Below are 17,418 nucleotides of genomic sequence, written 5' to 3' on the forward strand. Positions count from 1 at the left end.
ACAAGCATGCACAAACATGCACGCGTACACGCATACTCAAGCGCGCGCGCACGCACGCGCGCACACACGCGCTCGCACGCCAACACACGATGTCATTTAAACACGATTTTTATTCGATTTTAATAGTGAAAAAATATCCGGGGGTCAATTTAACATCTGTAATTTGAAGAAACAAATCGCATTGGAATATGTAACAACAAAACTGTCAATGAACGTCATGAAAATGCTTATACATCATCCCGCATACAACCTAGTTTTAATTTTAAACAAAAAGAATGGCACACAAAATAAGGCTGTCTACGAAATCTGATTTCGGGCATTTACATATTACAATGCCAGATCGGATGTATACGGGATTGGATTTCTTGGCTACATAATTCAACTGTTTATTTAATTCATTCTGCTTGCGTTCCACCATTAATGTTTTACACATGTTTTCTTCACACGCAATGCTGCCCTCACAAAAATGTCTCCACGTCTCCGGGTTACTTAACGTTATTTGACTCGCGGAGTGGAAAAAAATGAAACGTTAGAGACCTTAGTGTTTGGCTCCCCCTGCTGTACAAAGGAACGAAACTGCATTTATAGTGTGAGATTAATAAAATTGTCAGTCGCATGACCTCCGTTTGCTTCACTATGAACCATCGTCATGATAATAACAACATATAACAGTAATGATAGCTTTTAAAGATTATAGACGGTAGTTCAAATGTATGTGTGCGAGTGGCGTGTGTTCCTGCTTATTACAAAAAAAATGCATCAAAATGATGCTTCAAACTGCAAGATACATATGTTGAAACAGATATCTGATATATCACATTTTTTTCCAGGGCACCCTAAATTGATGTATTAACTAGTAGAAATGAGGGGTCACTAACATGATATGATACCTGTGGGCACTATTGCAGAGATTTAAGAAATAAAGTGTGGTTTCCAATTTAGTGCCAGGTTGTTGCTAAAAATGAACACAAGAGAGCGCCATTTGCCCCTGAGAAGTGAGATGCAGCAGGAAGTCAAAAGCCAAGATGTTCACTCTGAGTAAGGACATCATTATTATATGACATAAATCCCTGCTAGGATAAATGATAACTACATTCATATTTTTTGTTGGGTTTTGGGGGATTAATGGGATTTAAGTAAGGGAAGATCTTCCACTTTATAATGAAGGAGTGACATTCAGTTGAATGTATTACACAATAGTTTCAAATGTATGTCAGTACTGTAATTCAAATTTTTGTACTATTTAGGTGCGACTGTGTGATTCAATTGATTGGGTTATCCTATTATGTTGACACATCACTTTCAATTAGGACAATTGATCTTTGAAACACATCTCACACGAAAACAAACAAAGAGGCAAGTAGATAATCAAGGTAAACTCCATGAGAGATAATCATTTGGAGTTCACTGTAATCCAACTGCACTGCTTTGAAACCACCATTGACCTATTTTGGAGTCACTACATCATCAGAAAGATGTCAGGTGAACGCAGTACAGTACGGCACGTTCAACGCTGTAAGGGTACTTACAGTCTGACAGCAAACGTCAATAAAGGACAAAGAAGTACAAGCTAAGCAATTTAACTGCACTCCCTCTTTCCTCGCGCTCTAAGAGGTTAAATCAGGACATATAGCGGACTGTAGATTAGTGACCCAGTTACGTGCCAGCAGCTCATAGCATTCAGTCAATGTTTACCTTTTCCAACTTGGGTCCAGATTAATGATGTGCCAGAGACACAAAGTCAACAAGAAATGTTTGACTCCGTCCCATTGAGTTTAGGAAAGAAATGACATGATATCTTCTGTGTTGATGGTATGTAGCCTATGACTTGCTTGGAACTCCACTCGTCTTTCTCCATTTAAATGAATGGAAATGTCGTTAATTTGTTCCAGCCTCTCCCGCCAAAACAGGGACGTTTTTGTAATGTGTTGTTTTTAAATGAAGTAAATAGCACTCTATAAAAAGTTACAGCAATAACATAAATAAATGTAATGAAAAATGCCAAAGGTTTGTGCACCATAACAAATTCATTGCAGCACATTCTGGTGTGTGAAATTTAGCCATCGGGGGCAGTATCGTAGTCATGTAGACACAAAGTGCAGTTATATGAGTATTTATTTTTTTTGCTGAGTCTAAAGATGCCAGAGAGTATTGTTGTCTGTCTACATGTGTTGGTGCACCGTTTGTTTATAAATATCCTTGCTTAAAGGGGAAGTCAAGTCAATTTTTTTTTTCACAATAATTTCCTCTATACGCCACCACTAATATAAAAAATTCTATAATTGAGTTTGTGGAATATAAATGAAGCAGCAAGAACAACCCTATTGAAAACAAGGCGCAAAAGAAATGGTTTGATGTGGTCTTGTTGCACATAAGGCTACATCCATCATGTACAAAATATGACCTTTTATGGGTGTTTTAAAAACTCATTAGAACACTCATATTTACTGTGCATGCAAATCCAGTTGTTTTGATGACAAAGATAAAAGCACATTTCCATCTGGGTCAACAGTCAGCACGTTTACATGCACACTGTCTCGAATTAGAGCCTCAAGCACAGAGCACTGCCATCCAAAAATGCAATCCCTCTTTATTAGGTACACCTTGCTTGTACTAAATTGGGTTAATTTCTCCATAAAATAGCTTTTTACTTCGTTTTATAAAGTCAAGTTTAACTTGGCTCCAGAAATGAATAGATGGATCAAACATTATGATTTATTTTTGTGTAATTAAAAAACAATATATAAAAAAATACAAATAATGCCCCCTGGGTCTTTTTGTAGTTGATGAGGTTATTTGCTGAAATTTTAGCAAGATCTTAAAAAGTACAAAACTTGTCATCTGGTTAACGTGCTTTCATTACCTGTTCCCACGCCATGTTCCCATGCTTGTGGTGTCACATATCACTCCCACAGGACTCAAACACACAAGCTCACACAAATGCACGAAGCCCACAGTCATATGAGACACTGGAATAGAGCTTTGTGTGTGTGTGTGGGTGTGTGTGTGTGCGTGTGCGTGTGACTGTCATCTGCACGACAGTCTGCAGACACAAAAGCTTTTTGTATGCCTGAGTGACAATTCAAAGTAATTAAACATCACACGCAACACGGGCGTTAACCTCAAATGGCCGCGGCAGAGAAAATTATGCTGAAAAGCCACATCAGAAGGCAAACTGTACACTCGGGGCTCACCAATAAAGTGCCAAGGGTCACGAGGTTGTCCTCCACAGACCACTTTAGTAGCCTGTGGGCCGATGATACGACATTGTGATTTCTTAGGAATAGAGTTGAACTTCTAAACAGTGAGGCTCCGCACTGTTACACTACCAAAAATTACGCTAATTAAAAAAAAAAACATGCCAGAAACACTATTTTCTTTGTAAAGAATTTATAATAAATAACTAGCAACAAAATCTGACTAAAAAAGCCACCATTGTCATCGGGAGAACATACGCCCTTTTATTTGACCTTTGGTTTACCTCAGACATGGAAAACGGCAAATCCACTACACAAACACGCACACACATTTTGGAGGTTCCATTTCACCAGCTGACAAAACAAAAAGAAACATGAAAACGTGTGAGGAGATTTGGAGTGTCGCTGCTGTTAAGTGACGTTAAAACCTAAAGTATTGATAGAGGAGAAGTCCGATGTACACAGGTAGGCATCAGCTACATGAATAACGAAACTAAATGAAGAAGTGTTTTTTTTTCGCAATTATAAGGAAAGCACGATATCTGGAAGGGCATAGTGGAAGGTTCATTAAAGACTGTTTTGGGTGTATCGTGTCATGATTGAGACTGTTGAAATCTACAAGCAAGAAATAGCCAAGCAAATGTGTGTGTTGTGACGCAAAAGTGATGACGTTTTGTGAGGCTGTGGTCCTGCCATCCCTCTGTGTTCTTTGATTGTATCTTATGAAATCTGCCTGGCAAAAACATGACAGAAAAGGATTACAAGTTTATACAGCGGTACCGTCGTAACATAACACAAAAAGAATTACGCATTGCATCTAAATAAACCACATAACGTAGAAAAGTCTTAAGTTTAATGCTAACACTCAACGTAAAATGCCATAGATGGACTAGTAAAAATAACATTGATGTTGCAGTAGTTCTAACTTTTAAGCAATGGATACTGGAACTCAAATGGTGTGGCAACACATGTAAAGACAACACAACTCACACACTTGGATTCTTTACTTATACAATAAGGTTGTTCGCTCGTTTGCAGTACCAGGCGGGTATTGGGAAGTGCTCTAGATTCTATTGTTCGTGTTGTCCTTGGTTGCTGAGTCCCACTCTGCACCACTGTGGTATGGTGTTCCACAGGGTTCAATTTCGGGGCCCCTGCTATTATTTTAGTTTTTTTTACTTTATGTACAGGACTCTGCAGCTGTGGTCGTTTTGGAATGTTAAATTTTAATTAGACACTGAGAGAGATGGTTTTATGTGTCCCAAAATACATTTCGGACACAGAAATGCATGCATGTAATTTATAGCTATGACGTTTCAGAAAATTTATCATTAAGAGTTTTAGTATGTTATCTTGATGTTTTGCTTTGCAGTTTTGTAAAATCCATCCAAAGTAATGCGATACGAGACATCCCTTTGCACGTTTGGTGGTCCACTGTTTCCCCTGAGTAGCAAACAAACAGTTTTTGTTGGCAGAAAGCCTGATCAGAGCTGCTTCCAAGTTCACAGAGTGGAGAGCAAAATATATCCTCCTGCTCACATTTCCCCATATTTATCATGTCACAAGGACTTTCCTACCTTGAGTTTTAGACACGTGAAAGCTTGAGTTTTTTTTTCCTTTGCACGTCATAACGTGACAGGTGAGCAGAGATGTTTTTATTTGTGGGTAGCATGCTGTCGGTATATGAATCAGTCGTGCTGAATTACTGCATTCACAACGTACTTTGCTTTGACCCACTTTTCTCTACTCTGTTGGCATCACCTGTGAGCAGCAATCCAAAGCACACACGCACGCAAACATTCAAAACAGCAGCTGAGCTACTGTACGAAGTTGTTGTCAGCATTTTTCCAGCTATGTCGTCACGCCTGTTGTTGATTTTGACTTTCTGGAACAGAAAATTATGCCCTTGAAATGATTTTGAGCTATTTTGAGGCACATCTGTGACAACATGAAGAGGTTGTTTTCCATCAAAACATTTCCAATTGGTCGCGTGAGCATTGAAGAAAAATACGTTTACTTAATGATGATCCATTTAGTGTGTTTGCAGAACTGTGTGTACAAAAACACACAAAATGTCAAGTTTATTCACACAACGTTCAAAGTAAATAAGTCAGAATCCCGGCATTAAAATTGTCAACTTTTTTTGTATACTTTATTGGCCAGTGCATCACTAATAGTTCTTTTAAAGGTTGCCAATATGTCGCTCCTTCTTCATAATTACAATAATTGAGTAGGAATTATGTTGGTTCAGTGTGAACATACTTTTGGTTCTCCCTGGCAGATCTTAAACCAATTAGTCGACTTTTACTCCACATTGATGTTTAAACACAAAGTTGACTAACCACCTACTTCTTTTTGTCATTTCGTCTTCAACTTCAACTCACCTACCCGCTGTTGTCACTGGACTACAACGTTCCATGGAGCAGCAAAATTTCTAGCCAATTAGATCACACAGTCTTCATTTTTGGGCCATGGCTCGAAACAAGGCCACTTTCGCAATGCGTGTTACTTAGTTATAATAACGTGACCCATTTCTACCACTACAGGGTGCAGTTATCCAACTAGCTAGGCCTGCCCTCCGAAGAATGGATGCCACATTTTATTGTGGTTTATTTGGGCTTTCAGAAGCAGAAATGACAGTATGTGATCACATGCCTGGAGCGTGAACTCCTGGCTAATAACGGGTAATTATGTGTTTAATTAACAGTGAACTGGCCTTGGCCCGTCGCCAGTTAGGCCGTGTTAGCCCGTGACTAGCCCGACTGCACAAGCAACATAAGTCGTGAACAAAGAAGTGTCGGGACCTCTAATCGGCAGAACAAAAGGGGTTGAGGAACCGTCAAACTCATCTCTGGTGGTTCATGGTTCATTTTATTTTATTTTAGTCGACATTAATTAATTAGTTCAGAGATTAGGAAATGAATGATGATGATGATGATTAGGAAAACTGTGATATAGAAATACCCGAAATAAATATCCTAGACATGTTTCCATAGCATTTACGGTACTTATATTTTCAAGGTCTTTAAAACCGCTTTTAAAAACAATACAAGCAGTCTTCAAAATGTAATCATTTATATTGAGCGCAAGAGCAAAAATTCAGGACAAAAATAAATGTATAAAACTATGTTACAGAGTACATATCCCTCAATGTGTTTACAGTTAAACACATCCCATATTTTTTCTCGACAAAAAAATATTCGTTTATAATTTCAGATTATACATCAGTAATCATGTCTGAAGATGTTCATTATAAAAGCTGTCGCTTTCTGTAGGTGTAAAATGCAGGATTGCAGAGAATTCAACATTCAAGAATGCTTCAGTAAAAACTAGGGCCTACGACTTTTTTCCCATTCTTTTTTCAAATGTACACAACTTCTTAAACAAAAGTGGCAATACAGCCAAAATAAACAGCAGGCAGAACAAAAATGACTGAAAATTGTACCAAAAAAAATAAAATAAAAAAAACTGTCAAATCGCGGGACAGCATATTCAGTATGTTGTCGCTTTGTGCAACTGCCATTCATATTTGGAACACTTCAAAACCAGTGTTTGTTTTTCAAAACAAAACCAAAACAAAGCAATTACTTATATTTAAGATTGGGTAAAAAAAAAAAAAAAAACCCTAATGCCTTGTTTTTGCAATTCCCGATTTTGCGAGCAAATTGGAAACGCATTAAGCACCATTCAGGTATTACATCCAATTTGGAATTTCATCTCCCGCCAAGTTGTGTCAACAAGAAGAAAACTTGAAACAGTGAGGGAGCAAATCGTGCTGACAAGACGGCACGCCACAAATACGAAAAGACATGCGAAAAGAACATACCTGAAAAACAACACCAATTCTCAGGGGCCATGTCTTCTGGGTTCAGAGTTAACCTCTTAGTCCCGCTGTAATGCACATAGAAACACAGCTGTTTATGCAGTTCTTCTATCATTGCCCGTTACCTCTAGTTTCAATATTCCGATTGCGCACAACATCGGAAATCAAAAAATGGGCAGTCCTTGTTGTTCAGTTCTTTGGGAAGACTCATCTATCAGCTTCAGCTTCGACAACATTAAAATGTTCGGTTAGCTTGCTGATCCTGCTGCGGAAGAAGATCCATTTGGCTGTGTGTGCGCTGAATGACTTCAACAAGTTTCACCAGAAGTTGATTCTTTTCTTGCATGAACCTCAGCTGTTGTTTCAGCTGATTTAACTTGGAATCGTTGACGTACCAGCCAGTCAACATACAAAAGATCAGGAAAAAAAATCCCAAGAAAAAGCAAAAACCTCGCCCTGGCACACACCACTTGACTTTGCATTTGGAGGCCTCGACTTTGTCAGGAGTGTCATACAATACACTGACAAAAAGAGAAAAAGGAATGAGGGGATTGGAAAAGCAGTGTATGGATCGGCACGACTTCCCAACACAGGTTGAGTCCGGCCAACAGGCGAGTGAGCAGTGTGAAGTGCTCACCTCATTTCCAGGCTCTGGCCACTTAGACGCTTGGGGTCGCTGAAACGAGACAGCACAAATGAGTTGGTAGCACCAAATGCAGCACACAAATAGGACCACATTTCGATTTGAATATGTACACATTTTGGCCGATGAGCCTGTAGAAGCTTTGCGGCTGGATTACATCATATGGATTTGTGCAATTCATGTATGGATCGTCACGGCTTCCCAACACCGAGTACTCCGGCTCGAAGATTGGAAAGGCCAACAGGAGGGTAGGCAGTGTGAAGTGCTCACCTCATTATCAGGCTCTCGCCACTCAGACGCTTGGGGTCTCCGGCGCTGAAAAGAAGACGGCACGGATAAGTCAGCAGCAGCACACGAATAGGATGGTATTTACAAGCCAATTTATAGATTCTGAACAGCCAATCCCGTCATGGTGCATCCTGCGAACAAGGGGCTTAGCGAACCATTTTTATCTATTGATTTTTGCTATTCGCGGTCCGTTTCCCCCACAGGTCTACTGTGGGCTATATATGAACAGACTTCTCAAGACAGGCCGAGAACTCCAGCTGTAAGATCGGAAAAGCCAACATGCGAGTTTCCAGTGTAAACTCACCTCATTTCTATGCCCTCGGCACTCAGACGCTTGGGGTCTTCGATGCTGAAACGAAGACAGCAGGGATGAGTCAGCAGCAGCACACAAATAGGACATTGACATGACACTATATACACATTCTGTACTGTCATTCCTGTCCGGGAAGAAGATTGGAAAAGCCAAGAGGCGCGTGACCAGTGTGAAGAGCTCACCTCGTTTCTATGGCCTCGGTACGCAGACGCTCTGGGTTTTCAACGCTGAAATAATGACGGCATGGATGAGTCAGCAGCAGCATATGAATAGGACCGCATTTGCAATCCAATATGTACACATTCTGTACAAATGTTAGCACGGAAGGAATTCGGCGAGTCTGGAGACTTTGTGTTGCGCTCTAATCTCTGAAGTTGAAGTCACTTGAGGTGGTTAAAAAGCTCCTCTGTGGCCCTGAGGGTGGATGAGATCTGCCCGGGGTACATAGAGGCCTGTATAACGCATGAACCCAGACAATGCCTCTAGACTGGAGCACACTCCTCAGCCTCCCTGGTAAGGTTTATTCAAGGGTGTTGGAGAAGGGTCCATCAGGAGGTCGAATCTCAGATTCAGAAGGAACAATGTGGTTTAAGTCCTGGTCGTGGAACAGTAGACCAGAACTACACCCTCAACAGGGTCCCTCAAAGTGCATTGGGTTTCGCCCAACCAGTCTACAAGTACTTTGTAGATTTGGAGACGGCATTCGACCGTGTGCCCCGTGGTATCTTGTTGGGGAGGTTCTCTGAGGGTATGGGACCAGTGTGAGGAGCTTACCTCATTTCCATGCCCTCGGCACTCAGACGCTTGGGGTCTTCGACGCTGAAACAAAGACGGCATGGATGAGTCAGCAGCAGGAGAACACAAAAAGGAGATTAACACACCAATATATACATTCTGTACAGTCAGTCTCCGTCATGGCCATTCGCACAACCAGTATGTGTGTTATGTGGATTTAGAGAAGGCGTTCAACCGAGTGACCCCGGCTATCTTATTGAGGGTGCTCAAGGAGAATAGGGTAACTGCTCCCCATACCCCGCGGGTCTACTGTCGGCTATTTGGACAGGCACCGCTTCCCAACACAGGCCGAGTATTCGAGCTGGAAGAATGGAAAAGCCAACAGGTGTGTGAAGGCGTGTGGCCAGTGTGAAGAGCTCACCTCATTCCTATCGCCTCGGTACTCGGACCCTCAGGGGCTTCGATGCTGAAATGAAGACGGCATGAAGGAGTCAGCAGAAGCACCACAAATAGGAGCTCATTTACATTCAAATATGTTCACATTCTGTACAAATTATAGAATAGGAGGAATTTGGCTACGGAAAATGACTTCTGGACAGCTTTGAGGAAATTCTGGTCCACTAGCCAGCAACTCAGAAGGGGGAAGCAGTGCACCAATAAGATTGTTTGGGTCTACTGTAGACTATATGGACAGGTGCCTTTTCCCAACATAACCGGAGTATTCCAGCTGGAAGACTGGAAAAGCCAACAAGCGGGGTGGCCAGTGTGAAGAGCTCACCTCATTTCCATGCCCTCAGCACTCAGACGCTTTGGGTCTTCGACACTGAAACAAAGACAGCGTTATTTTTTTTTATGAGAGGATAAGCGGCTTGGACAATTGGATGGATATACTTTGACTTTGACTGTATATGGATCTACACGACTTCCCAACACATGCCGAGTAGTCCGTCTGGAAGATTGACGCTAACAGGCGAGTGCGCAGTGTGAAGACCTCACCTCATTTCCACGCCCTCGGCAATCTGACGCTTGGGGTCTTCGACATTGAAACGAAGATTTACATTTTACAACCATACCAATATGAAACAATAGAGTAGTCCACAAGGTTCAACAAGGTCCTGCTCACACGGAGCTGAGTAAACCATCTGTATTTTTTTATTTTCACTATTTGCGGTCTACTGTAGGTTATATTGATAAGCTGGCCAAGTTTTCAGCTGAAAGATTGGAAAAGCCAACAGGCGGGTGGCCAGTGTGAAGAGCTCACCTCATTTCCATGCCCTCGGCACTCAGACGCTTGGGGTCTTCGACGCTGAAACGAAAACAACACTGATGATTTGGCAGCACGCAAAGCACAAATACATTCCAATGTGTACACAATACACATTGGCATTGACGTTCATCTTGGCTTTAAAACTATGAGAAGGGCTGATCAAAATCATTCTCTAATTCAGAAACAAGTCGAGCAGCGATTGAGTCGCGCTTGAATACTCCCGCTCTTGAAATTTCATCGTTATTCTGAAAGGCGTCGTGACGACGACATTAGCATTTTCTCACGTGTCCTGCGGAGACTCCGTCGTTGCAGTATCGGCTGCTGCGTCATCTTGCTTCTCATTAACAACATTTTCTGCTTCTTCCGTCTGATTGTCCATATTGAGAACAAAACAAACCAATCCAAAAATCAGCGAGAGAGAATAAAAAAGAAACGCATCTCGGTCCTTGTACGGCCGCCTACGTTCGGCGTTCGTCATGACGTCATTTCGACGACCTCTTTGTATTACGTGTCAGCTGCCGTCAAACGAACCGCACCAGTATGTGAAAATTGATCAAATCATGTTTGATTTGTGATGATAATGTGCTACTGGCCAACACGTTTTGTGCCCAGTGGGAAAAAAAGGATTTAACTTTCAGTTGCACAGGCAATAAACAGCCCTAAAACAGGACAAATATGGAAACGAGTATCATTTTGATTTTTTGTTGTTGTTTGTTTGTTTTTTTTGTTTGAAATTTGGGATTGGGGTATGCAAATATAATGAAAAGTATTTACTGACGTTACTCTAAAATACAATACAACTTTATTTGTATAGCGCATTTTACAACAACTGTAGCTGTAACAAGCGCTTTCCATGTGGTGAAATATAAATTTGCAGGAAATTAGAACACAAAACACAGAACAGCAACAGTCTCAAAAGCCAAAGAATACAAAATGGGCAATACAATGGGCTTGCCTAACATTTAATGGAAGGTCATTCTAGAGAGAATTTTGTGTGGTCTGCTTCTCTGTGTTTTGTAAAAAACAAAAAAAAAAACTATGCAACAAAGTACGAATTAAATTCCCCCTTAAGACACAGATGTCAAAATAAAAGCCTCCACATCATTAGTCGACAAACATGTGTCTTGCTTTTTCATGCTTAAGAGCATCACGCCATGAGTGTGTGCGTCACACAGAGAAATACAGAAGAGCAGGGGGAAAATTTCCCCCCGTCGAATTTGATGTCAATCACAAAATTCTGCTTTTGTACAGTGAGGCTTGTGGTATTTCTTGCAACAAACATGTATTACTTTATTTTTAGATACCCTGCAAAGAGCAACTTCAATAAATATGTTTAAGAAACAGCTTTTTGCAGCGTTGTCACTTGAAAGCATCATTAGGATCATCAGATAATCAGACTGCTCTGATATTTGAAACCCTTGTTTGCTGACAAAATGTCAAGCGACATAAATCTGTCAGGTCGGGGTGTGTGTGTGTGTGTGTGTGTGTGTGTGTTACTGTACAATCACAAATGAAACTCCGTCTGGATGTGCAATTAGTGTCGCATCAAGGCCGAGTGTGAATCGGCCAGCAAACACTACTGGTCATCACAAGAAAAGAAGCACGCTTGTTTGGGACGTTATGACTTTCAACCCGCCGAACCCACCCTATATGTTTTCAAACAGAGCTCATGTTGTTCTTGTCACGACCTCGCATGCAGACATCAAATATATCCTTTCGTCCTGCTCCCCTTACCTGAATTCATCTGTCGCGTTTCCCGTTTATTTTGCTAGCGTTAACGACTGTTTACTCAACTCTTTCGGAACATGTTTTTGGTCTCCAGTGAGCATTTGGGCTAGGTTGTACATAAACAAGGTAGAATTTCTGGACAAGTATTCTCCAATATAAACGCAGGAGCGGTTAAAATATGAAGACGCTCGTAATATTGGTCTTTCACTTGCACAAGATGTGTGGCATTTGTCTCGTAAAAGTCAGCTACAGCCTCTGGTTCACACCGTACTACACGCTAACATGTCTGCATGCCATCCTGGTGAGTCACCAGTGGTGACATTTTGCAAAATTATTGCCCAGAAGAGTTGTAAAGTCCTTCCGCAACCTTTATTTGTGCTTGCCAACAGCAAAGACATGTACAGTATGTCACGGCATTGTTACGTCTTGAACGTTGTGCTATCTACATGTCTAAAATTAAAGCGGTGTTTGAACAGGTGGATGGTTCAAACGACACACCTCGTCTGCATATTTGCCATCGAAAACTTTATTTTTTTTCTTACATTCTGATCATACCAGTCATAACATGACAGAACCAGGAATCTTTTTTATAAACATACATTATCATATTTGCCTTATTTGTCATATTTGTCTTCCATTTTAAGCACGTAGGAATAATTATTATTTATTAAAATAAAAATTAATAATTATATAATTAATATATAATAAATATAATTAATGCAACTTTCCTCATTGTGGGACTATTAAAGGACATCTTTATCTTTATATTTATCTTTATTAATCCAAATTAGAATAGACTGAATTGAAAAGTGCTAAACGGCAAGAGTGGTTATCTCGCCCGCCGTAGAGTTCTGGAGCTCATGGATTCAAACCTCGGCACCAGCATTCCGGTGTGTTACACTGATTAAGTGACTTTGAGAAAATTGAGACGTCATTATTTCAGTATTTCGGTCTGGTGGTGTACCGTGACATTTTCCCAATGTAAAATAGGTGCTTTGCGTCAATAAAGGTTGGGAAACACAGTAGTTGCTAGACGTAATTGCATGCAATAGTCACTGTCCAATTAAAACTTGGATTTTTTTTTTTTTAAATATTGTGTCGTGTTGAATCGGGTCACGGGGTCAACACTCCCTCAAACAATTTGATGTTTTCTATGTGTAAATGTTGTTTTATTATTATGATTCCTATGAGGCAAACACACAATCAAACGTACTCAGCGTGTTTCCCCTCAACATCCCCCCTAGCACACTTTCTTTACATTTACAGTATGTTAGAATTCACATGTCAGTGTGTCACAATTTGCACACTGAGCTTGTCTCTCCATTGTTTGACCGCGTAAGTAACATTGATGCAGTTGCTAGGCAACTAGAGTGGGTCTCTCTGAGAAGCTTGTCAAACGGAAAATGTGACATGAGTCGGCTGTAACTGCTTCAGAAACAACACAGAACTTTATTGGAATAGTAGCTTGTTAGTATGAGTAGAGGAAATTGAAGAAAATTATACATTTTGAAGTGTATTGAGGGAAAAGTATTATTGTGATGGGTTAAATGCTGACGAAAAAGTGTGTGTGCATGTGTTCACCAAAAAAGATTTTGCCTCTTCTTTTCTTCTGTTGATGCTGCTGCTGGTGGAGATTTTCAGATGTTCCATTCTTTGGAGTTCTTCTGTTGAACACACGGAACTGCCTTCTCCTCCTTCAATTGTATGGTGATGATGTGTTTAAAGTACGAAGGCGCACAGTCCGGTAACATCGGATTATATGTAATTTTCCCTAAAAGAAAAGAAAATGCATTGTATTGTATTGTATTGTATTCAAGGGGAAGTCAACTCAAAATATTTCTTTTCAGTAATATGTTGTATGCACCTGCACAAGTCCAAACACAGAATTCTGATTAAAATTGCATTTGTGGAATAAGAATTAAGATGCAAAATCCACCCAATTTTGTTTAAATCAAGGGGTGGCCATTTTACTTATGTATGTTCGCATGAATCCTATATCTAATGCTAGTGAGAAACATGATTTATTTATTTTATTATTAACGTCAAAGTCATTTGACACGTCAATCACGTCACGAAATCTAATTGGACAACAACAACAAAAATAAATTTAACATCCTCATACATTGAAAGGAGGACCTTCACTCCACACAGGAAGACTGGAACCGAGAACCTCAAAACAGTGAGGCAGACATGCTTACACTAACCTACTATGCTAGATGCTCTATATGAGTAATTTAGGGTAAAATGTTAACCTTCCTCACACTGCTAACTTAAAATTAATAAATGTCATACTTACATAAAATTTGGATTATTATAATTCTGTGGAAGTGCGGGCAAATGTGCAAAGGGATCCTTACACGGGTTATGCTTCACAGGTCTTTGACCCTTACATACAATTGTCATTTGTAAAAGGACAGAATACAAACTCACCAGGTGCTTACTCTCCACTCAGAATTTCCTTCGTACCTTCTCACATATTCAATAAAAAAAAAGATGAAAAGTAACTCAACTATGTACACAGTCACTATTAGCACCACTTTACTAGCATACAGCACTGGTCATTGCACCTTTTGGACAAGCCATTACCTATACTGTTTTTTTTTTCTTCAACTTGTATATGGTGTTACATACACTATTATAGTTATATTATAATCTATTAAATGGTCTTTTTCGTTTTTGTTTTCCAAATTAAATCATTCTGTACCACTTAACAGTGGAACTTTGTGGAAACGTTGCCGCAGTGACTGTGTGACTTCCGTAAGACATTTCGCAATAAAACGGACTGAATTTTTATAATAAAATATCATCAAAATATAAAAACGACAACAGAATGTTTTACATTTTCACGCTTTATTTAGAAAACTGTATAAGTACAATACACTGTATATTCTGTTGAGAAAACGTCATGCAGCGTCATACTTACGTTCTGTACATTTATTCTGAAAGCAAAACATTTATGTTTCCGGTTGCATTCGGGCAGACATTTCTTATCTTGATACAGCTGGAAGCTAGTGTCCAGATCACTTCATATACTATAATAAAAAAAATAAAAAAAATAAACCGAAAACCGGCTGGTTTGTCACCAGTTGAGGTTTACATTTCCAGACGCTACGGAAGATGGTGGCCAAACAGAGGATCCGCATGGCGAACGAGAAACACAGCAAGAACATCACGCAGAGAGGAAACGTGGCCAAGACGCTGGTGAGCCAATTTAACTGTCAACATGATGACATTAGCCCGAATAGGTGATGTCCTCTTCCTGCATGGTCGCTATCTTCCAGCTCGTTTAGGAGGATGAGACATGGGCGATGCTCTTATTTCCTGCTCAGCATACACATAGAAATTCTCATCATCCTCTCTCACAAATCATATGTTCAGCATTGAAATTAATATGTACTCCTCATCCTTTTCTAACCCTGACTGGGATGTAGGCTGGAGGAAAACAAGGATGCCAATACTTACAAAAAACAGGATTATAATCATTTTCTGAAGAAATCTTTTATATTGATGAGTGCCCACCTCCATAGGGGGATTGATCAAGATTTCCATCACTTTGATCGCCTCATGTCAACCCAAATAGAGCACACTTACATATGTGCCATTTATTTATTTAATCCTGCAATCTGTCATCTTTTTAGTAAAACCAACACAGATGGTACCAGTCAGAACATATGCCAGTAATTAATAGCACTGTGTCAATTAACTGTGGCGCAATAAAGCCAGCCAGCAACATAATGCACTTTATAAAACCTGCAAAGTTCTTGTAGTTAAAGGCTGAATTAAACAAAACAGACATTTGCCCGGGCAAATTGGTGGCCTAAAATGCTATGTTTGCAAGTGTAAAAATAAGTGAAATACTATTGTAGCCAGGGTGAAGCCACGCACTTCACAGCGTGTTTTGTAAATAGCATTAAAGTAAAAGTAAGTTGCTCTTGATTTTCTTTCATATGTGTCTATGATGTCTTTGTAAATGGAGGACCAACGCAAATAAAGCGTCCAAAGAACGTCGGCGCTCGTGATGTCATATCTTTAACCAGATACAAAGATGTTAGGATATATCATGTATTTCACCATGTTTGCTATGAAAGCTGGGCTCCACTCATAGTAGTGGTACCAGTATGCAAATGTTAACTAGCACAGTTTTGCCTCCTTGTTAACGTGCAATTGTTCAACAAGTATGCCAAAGTTGTCCTACTAGTGTGCAGAAATGTCATACGAATGGTAATAGTCATTTAACTAGTGTGCCTTTGTTGCTGTACTATTGACAATGTGGAACAAAATGTTCAAATGGCTTTACATAGACCATTAAGGACAAAGACTGACTAAAAAGCTATTTTTTTGTTAAAGAGATTACTCTTGCCTGCACTTTCCGAATGGTAATAGTTCGTGTGTGTGTGTGTGTGTGTGTGTGTGTGTGCGTTTCCCATAGCGACCACAGGAGGAAAAGTATCCAGTGGGCCCCTGGCTGCTTGCCCTCTTTGTATTTGTTGTGTGTGGATCAGGTATGTACAGCACACATCTTGTTGTTGAAAAAAAAATGTGAAGAAGTGTGCCCACTCAACATGTAAATAATGTTTCTTTTAGCCACAGTTTAAGTAGTCTTCAAATTGTAGCAAATGACACATCTACTGGAATAAACGGACTTTGTCGTAGGGAGATGGCGATTTGGTCTGTATATTTTACTTACCTTCTCAAAAAGAAAAAAATGGAAATTATACACTGGTGGTGGAAAAGTTATTCATCTTTATCTTGATTTAATTTGCCTTTTAATCACAAAATCAAAAAAAAAAAAACAGGGCTGTGTAGACTTTTTATATTAGCTGCAAGTGTTCATATAGATTACCAAGTGAAGTTTCATGTAGTATTGAAGAGTTGCAAAAATTGTTTTCTGGTTGTCCTTTCAGCCATATTTCAGATCATCCAGAGTATCCGTATGGGAATGTGATCCAGAGACAGCACCTGGACTTGGTTTATGCCCCCACTGAGCCTGGCCGGGGCACACTTCTGATCCCCGTCGCAAAAAATATTTTTAAAAAAAGGGCCCAGAGACAGCCAACAGGCCCCAGAGATGGCAAAGCTGCCCCCGCACATTGACCGCCAACGTCTCCCCTCATTCGCAATGTTGCAGTCTGTGGCGCTGACAGATTTTCTATGGACACTCTAAAAACCACTGTGTCTTGTTACTCACTTGGCTCTTAACTGTGAGAACGTGTGCACATGTGTGTGTGAGACTGCTTATTCCCATGAGTGTATGCAGAGATTCCTGCTGACAATGTGCCATACTTGTCTGTTGCAGTATTCATCGGTCTTGTGTAAGAAGACTCTTTTTATTCTAATAAATGTTGACAATTTACCTCATCATTTTGAGTTCCTTCTCGTTATCTCAGAACTGCACTCATTGGCTGATTAGGTAACCTCCCACCC

General features: G+C 40.1%; 2 protein-coding genes across 4 annotated transcripts; one reads left to right on the top strand and one right to left on the bottom strand.

The window, feature by feature from the left end:
* Window positions 1–5,945: 5,945 nt before the first annotated feature.
* On the bottom strand, window positions 5,946–10,727 carry LOC148323562 (uncharacterized). 3 transcript variants are annotated; one of them, XM_088315353.1, is made up of 11 exons: window positions 10,551–10,618; window positions 10,261–10,305; window positions 9,996–10,032; window positions 9,778–9,822; window positions 9,421–9,465; window positions 9,039–9,083; window positions 8,447–8,491; window positions 8,256–8,300; window positions 7,934–7,978; window positions 7,658–7,696; window positions 5,946–7,088 (listed from the first exon to the last, which is right to left on the bottom strand). In XM_088315353.1, the coding sequence occupies exons 3-11, from the start codon at window positions 9,998–10,000 to the stop codon at window positions 6,911–6,913; spliced, it is 492 nt and encodes a 163-aa protein (XP_088171479.1). In that variant the 5' UTR covers window positions 10,001–10,032; window positions 10,261–10,305; window positions 10,551–10,618; the 3' UTR covers window positions 5,946–6,910. The 3 variants fall into 3 exon arrangements, with proteins under 3 accessions (XP_088171479.1, XP_088171476.1, XP_088171478.1); XM_088315350.1 differs by lacking the exon at window positions 9,996–10,032 and having other exon boundaries at window positions 10,551–10,727; XM_088315352.1 differs by having other exon boundaries at window positions 9,996–10,305; window positions 10,551–10,659.
* Window positions 10,728–14,975: 4,248 nt separating this feature from the next.
* serp2 (stress-associated endoplasmic reticulum protein family member 2) lies at window positions 14,976–17,353 on the top strand. Its single transcript, XM_088315271.1, has 3 exons — window positions 14,976–15,195; window positions 16,424–16,496; window positions 16,899–17,353. The coding sequence occupies exons 1-3, from the start codon at window positions 15,112–15,114 to the stop codon at window positions 16,937–16,939; spliced, it is 198 nt and encodes a 65-aa protein (XP_088171397.1). The 5' UTR covers window positions 14,976–15,111; the 3' UTR covers window positions 16,940–17,353.
* Window positions 17,354–17,418: the final 65 nt, after the last annotated feature.

This window comes from Idiotropiscis lumnitzeri, chromosome 14 (assembly GCF_059441095.1).
Source record: "Idiotropiscis lumnitzeri isolate Australia: NSW breed Sydney's pygmy pipehorse chromosome 14, RoL_Ilum_1.0, whole genome shotgun sequence".
Lineage (NCBI taxonomy): Eukaryota > Metazoa > Chordata > Actinopteri > Syngnathiformes > Syngnathidae > Idiotropiscis > Idiotropiscis lumnitzeri.

Excerpts from the sequence above, each read along its gene's own strand:
- LOC148323562 (XM_088315350.1), bottom strand. The coding sequence starts at position 10,645 with ATGGACAATCAGACGGAAGAAGCAGAAAATGTTGTTAATGAGAAGCAA. Across the intron at positions 9,084-9,420 it reads ACCGAGGCGATAGGAATGAG|CGTCGAAGACCCCAAGCGTC; the intron begins GTGAGCTCTTCA and ends TCTTTGTTTCAG. Across the intron at positions 8,492-9,038 it reads GCCGAGGGCATGGAAATGAG|CGTTGAAAACCCAGAGCGTC; the intron begins GTAAGCTCCTCA and ends TCATTATTTCAG.
- serp2 (XM_088315271.1), top strand. The coding sequence starts at position 15,112 with ATGGTGGCCAAACAGAGGATCCGCATGGCGAACGAGAAACACAGCAAG. Across the intron at positions 15,196-16,423 it reads GAAACGTGGCCAAGACGCTG|CGACCACAGGAGGAAAAGTA; the intron begins GTGAGCCAATTT and ends CGTTTCCCATAG. Across the intron at positions 16,497-16,898 it reads ATTTGTTGTGTGTGGATCAG|CCATATTTCAGATCATCCAG; the intron begins GTATGTACAGCA and ends TTGTCCTTTCAG.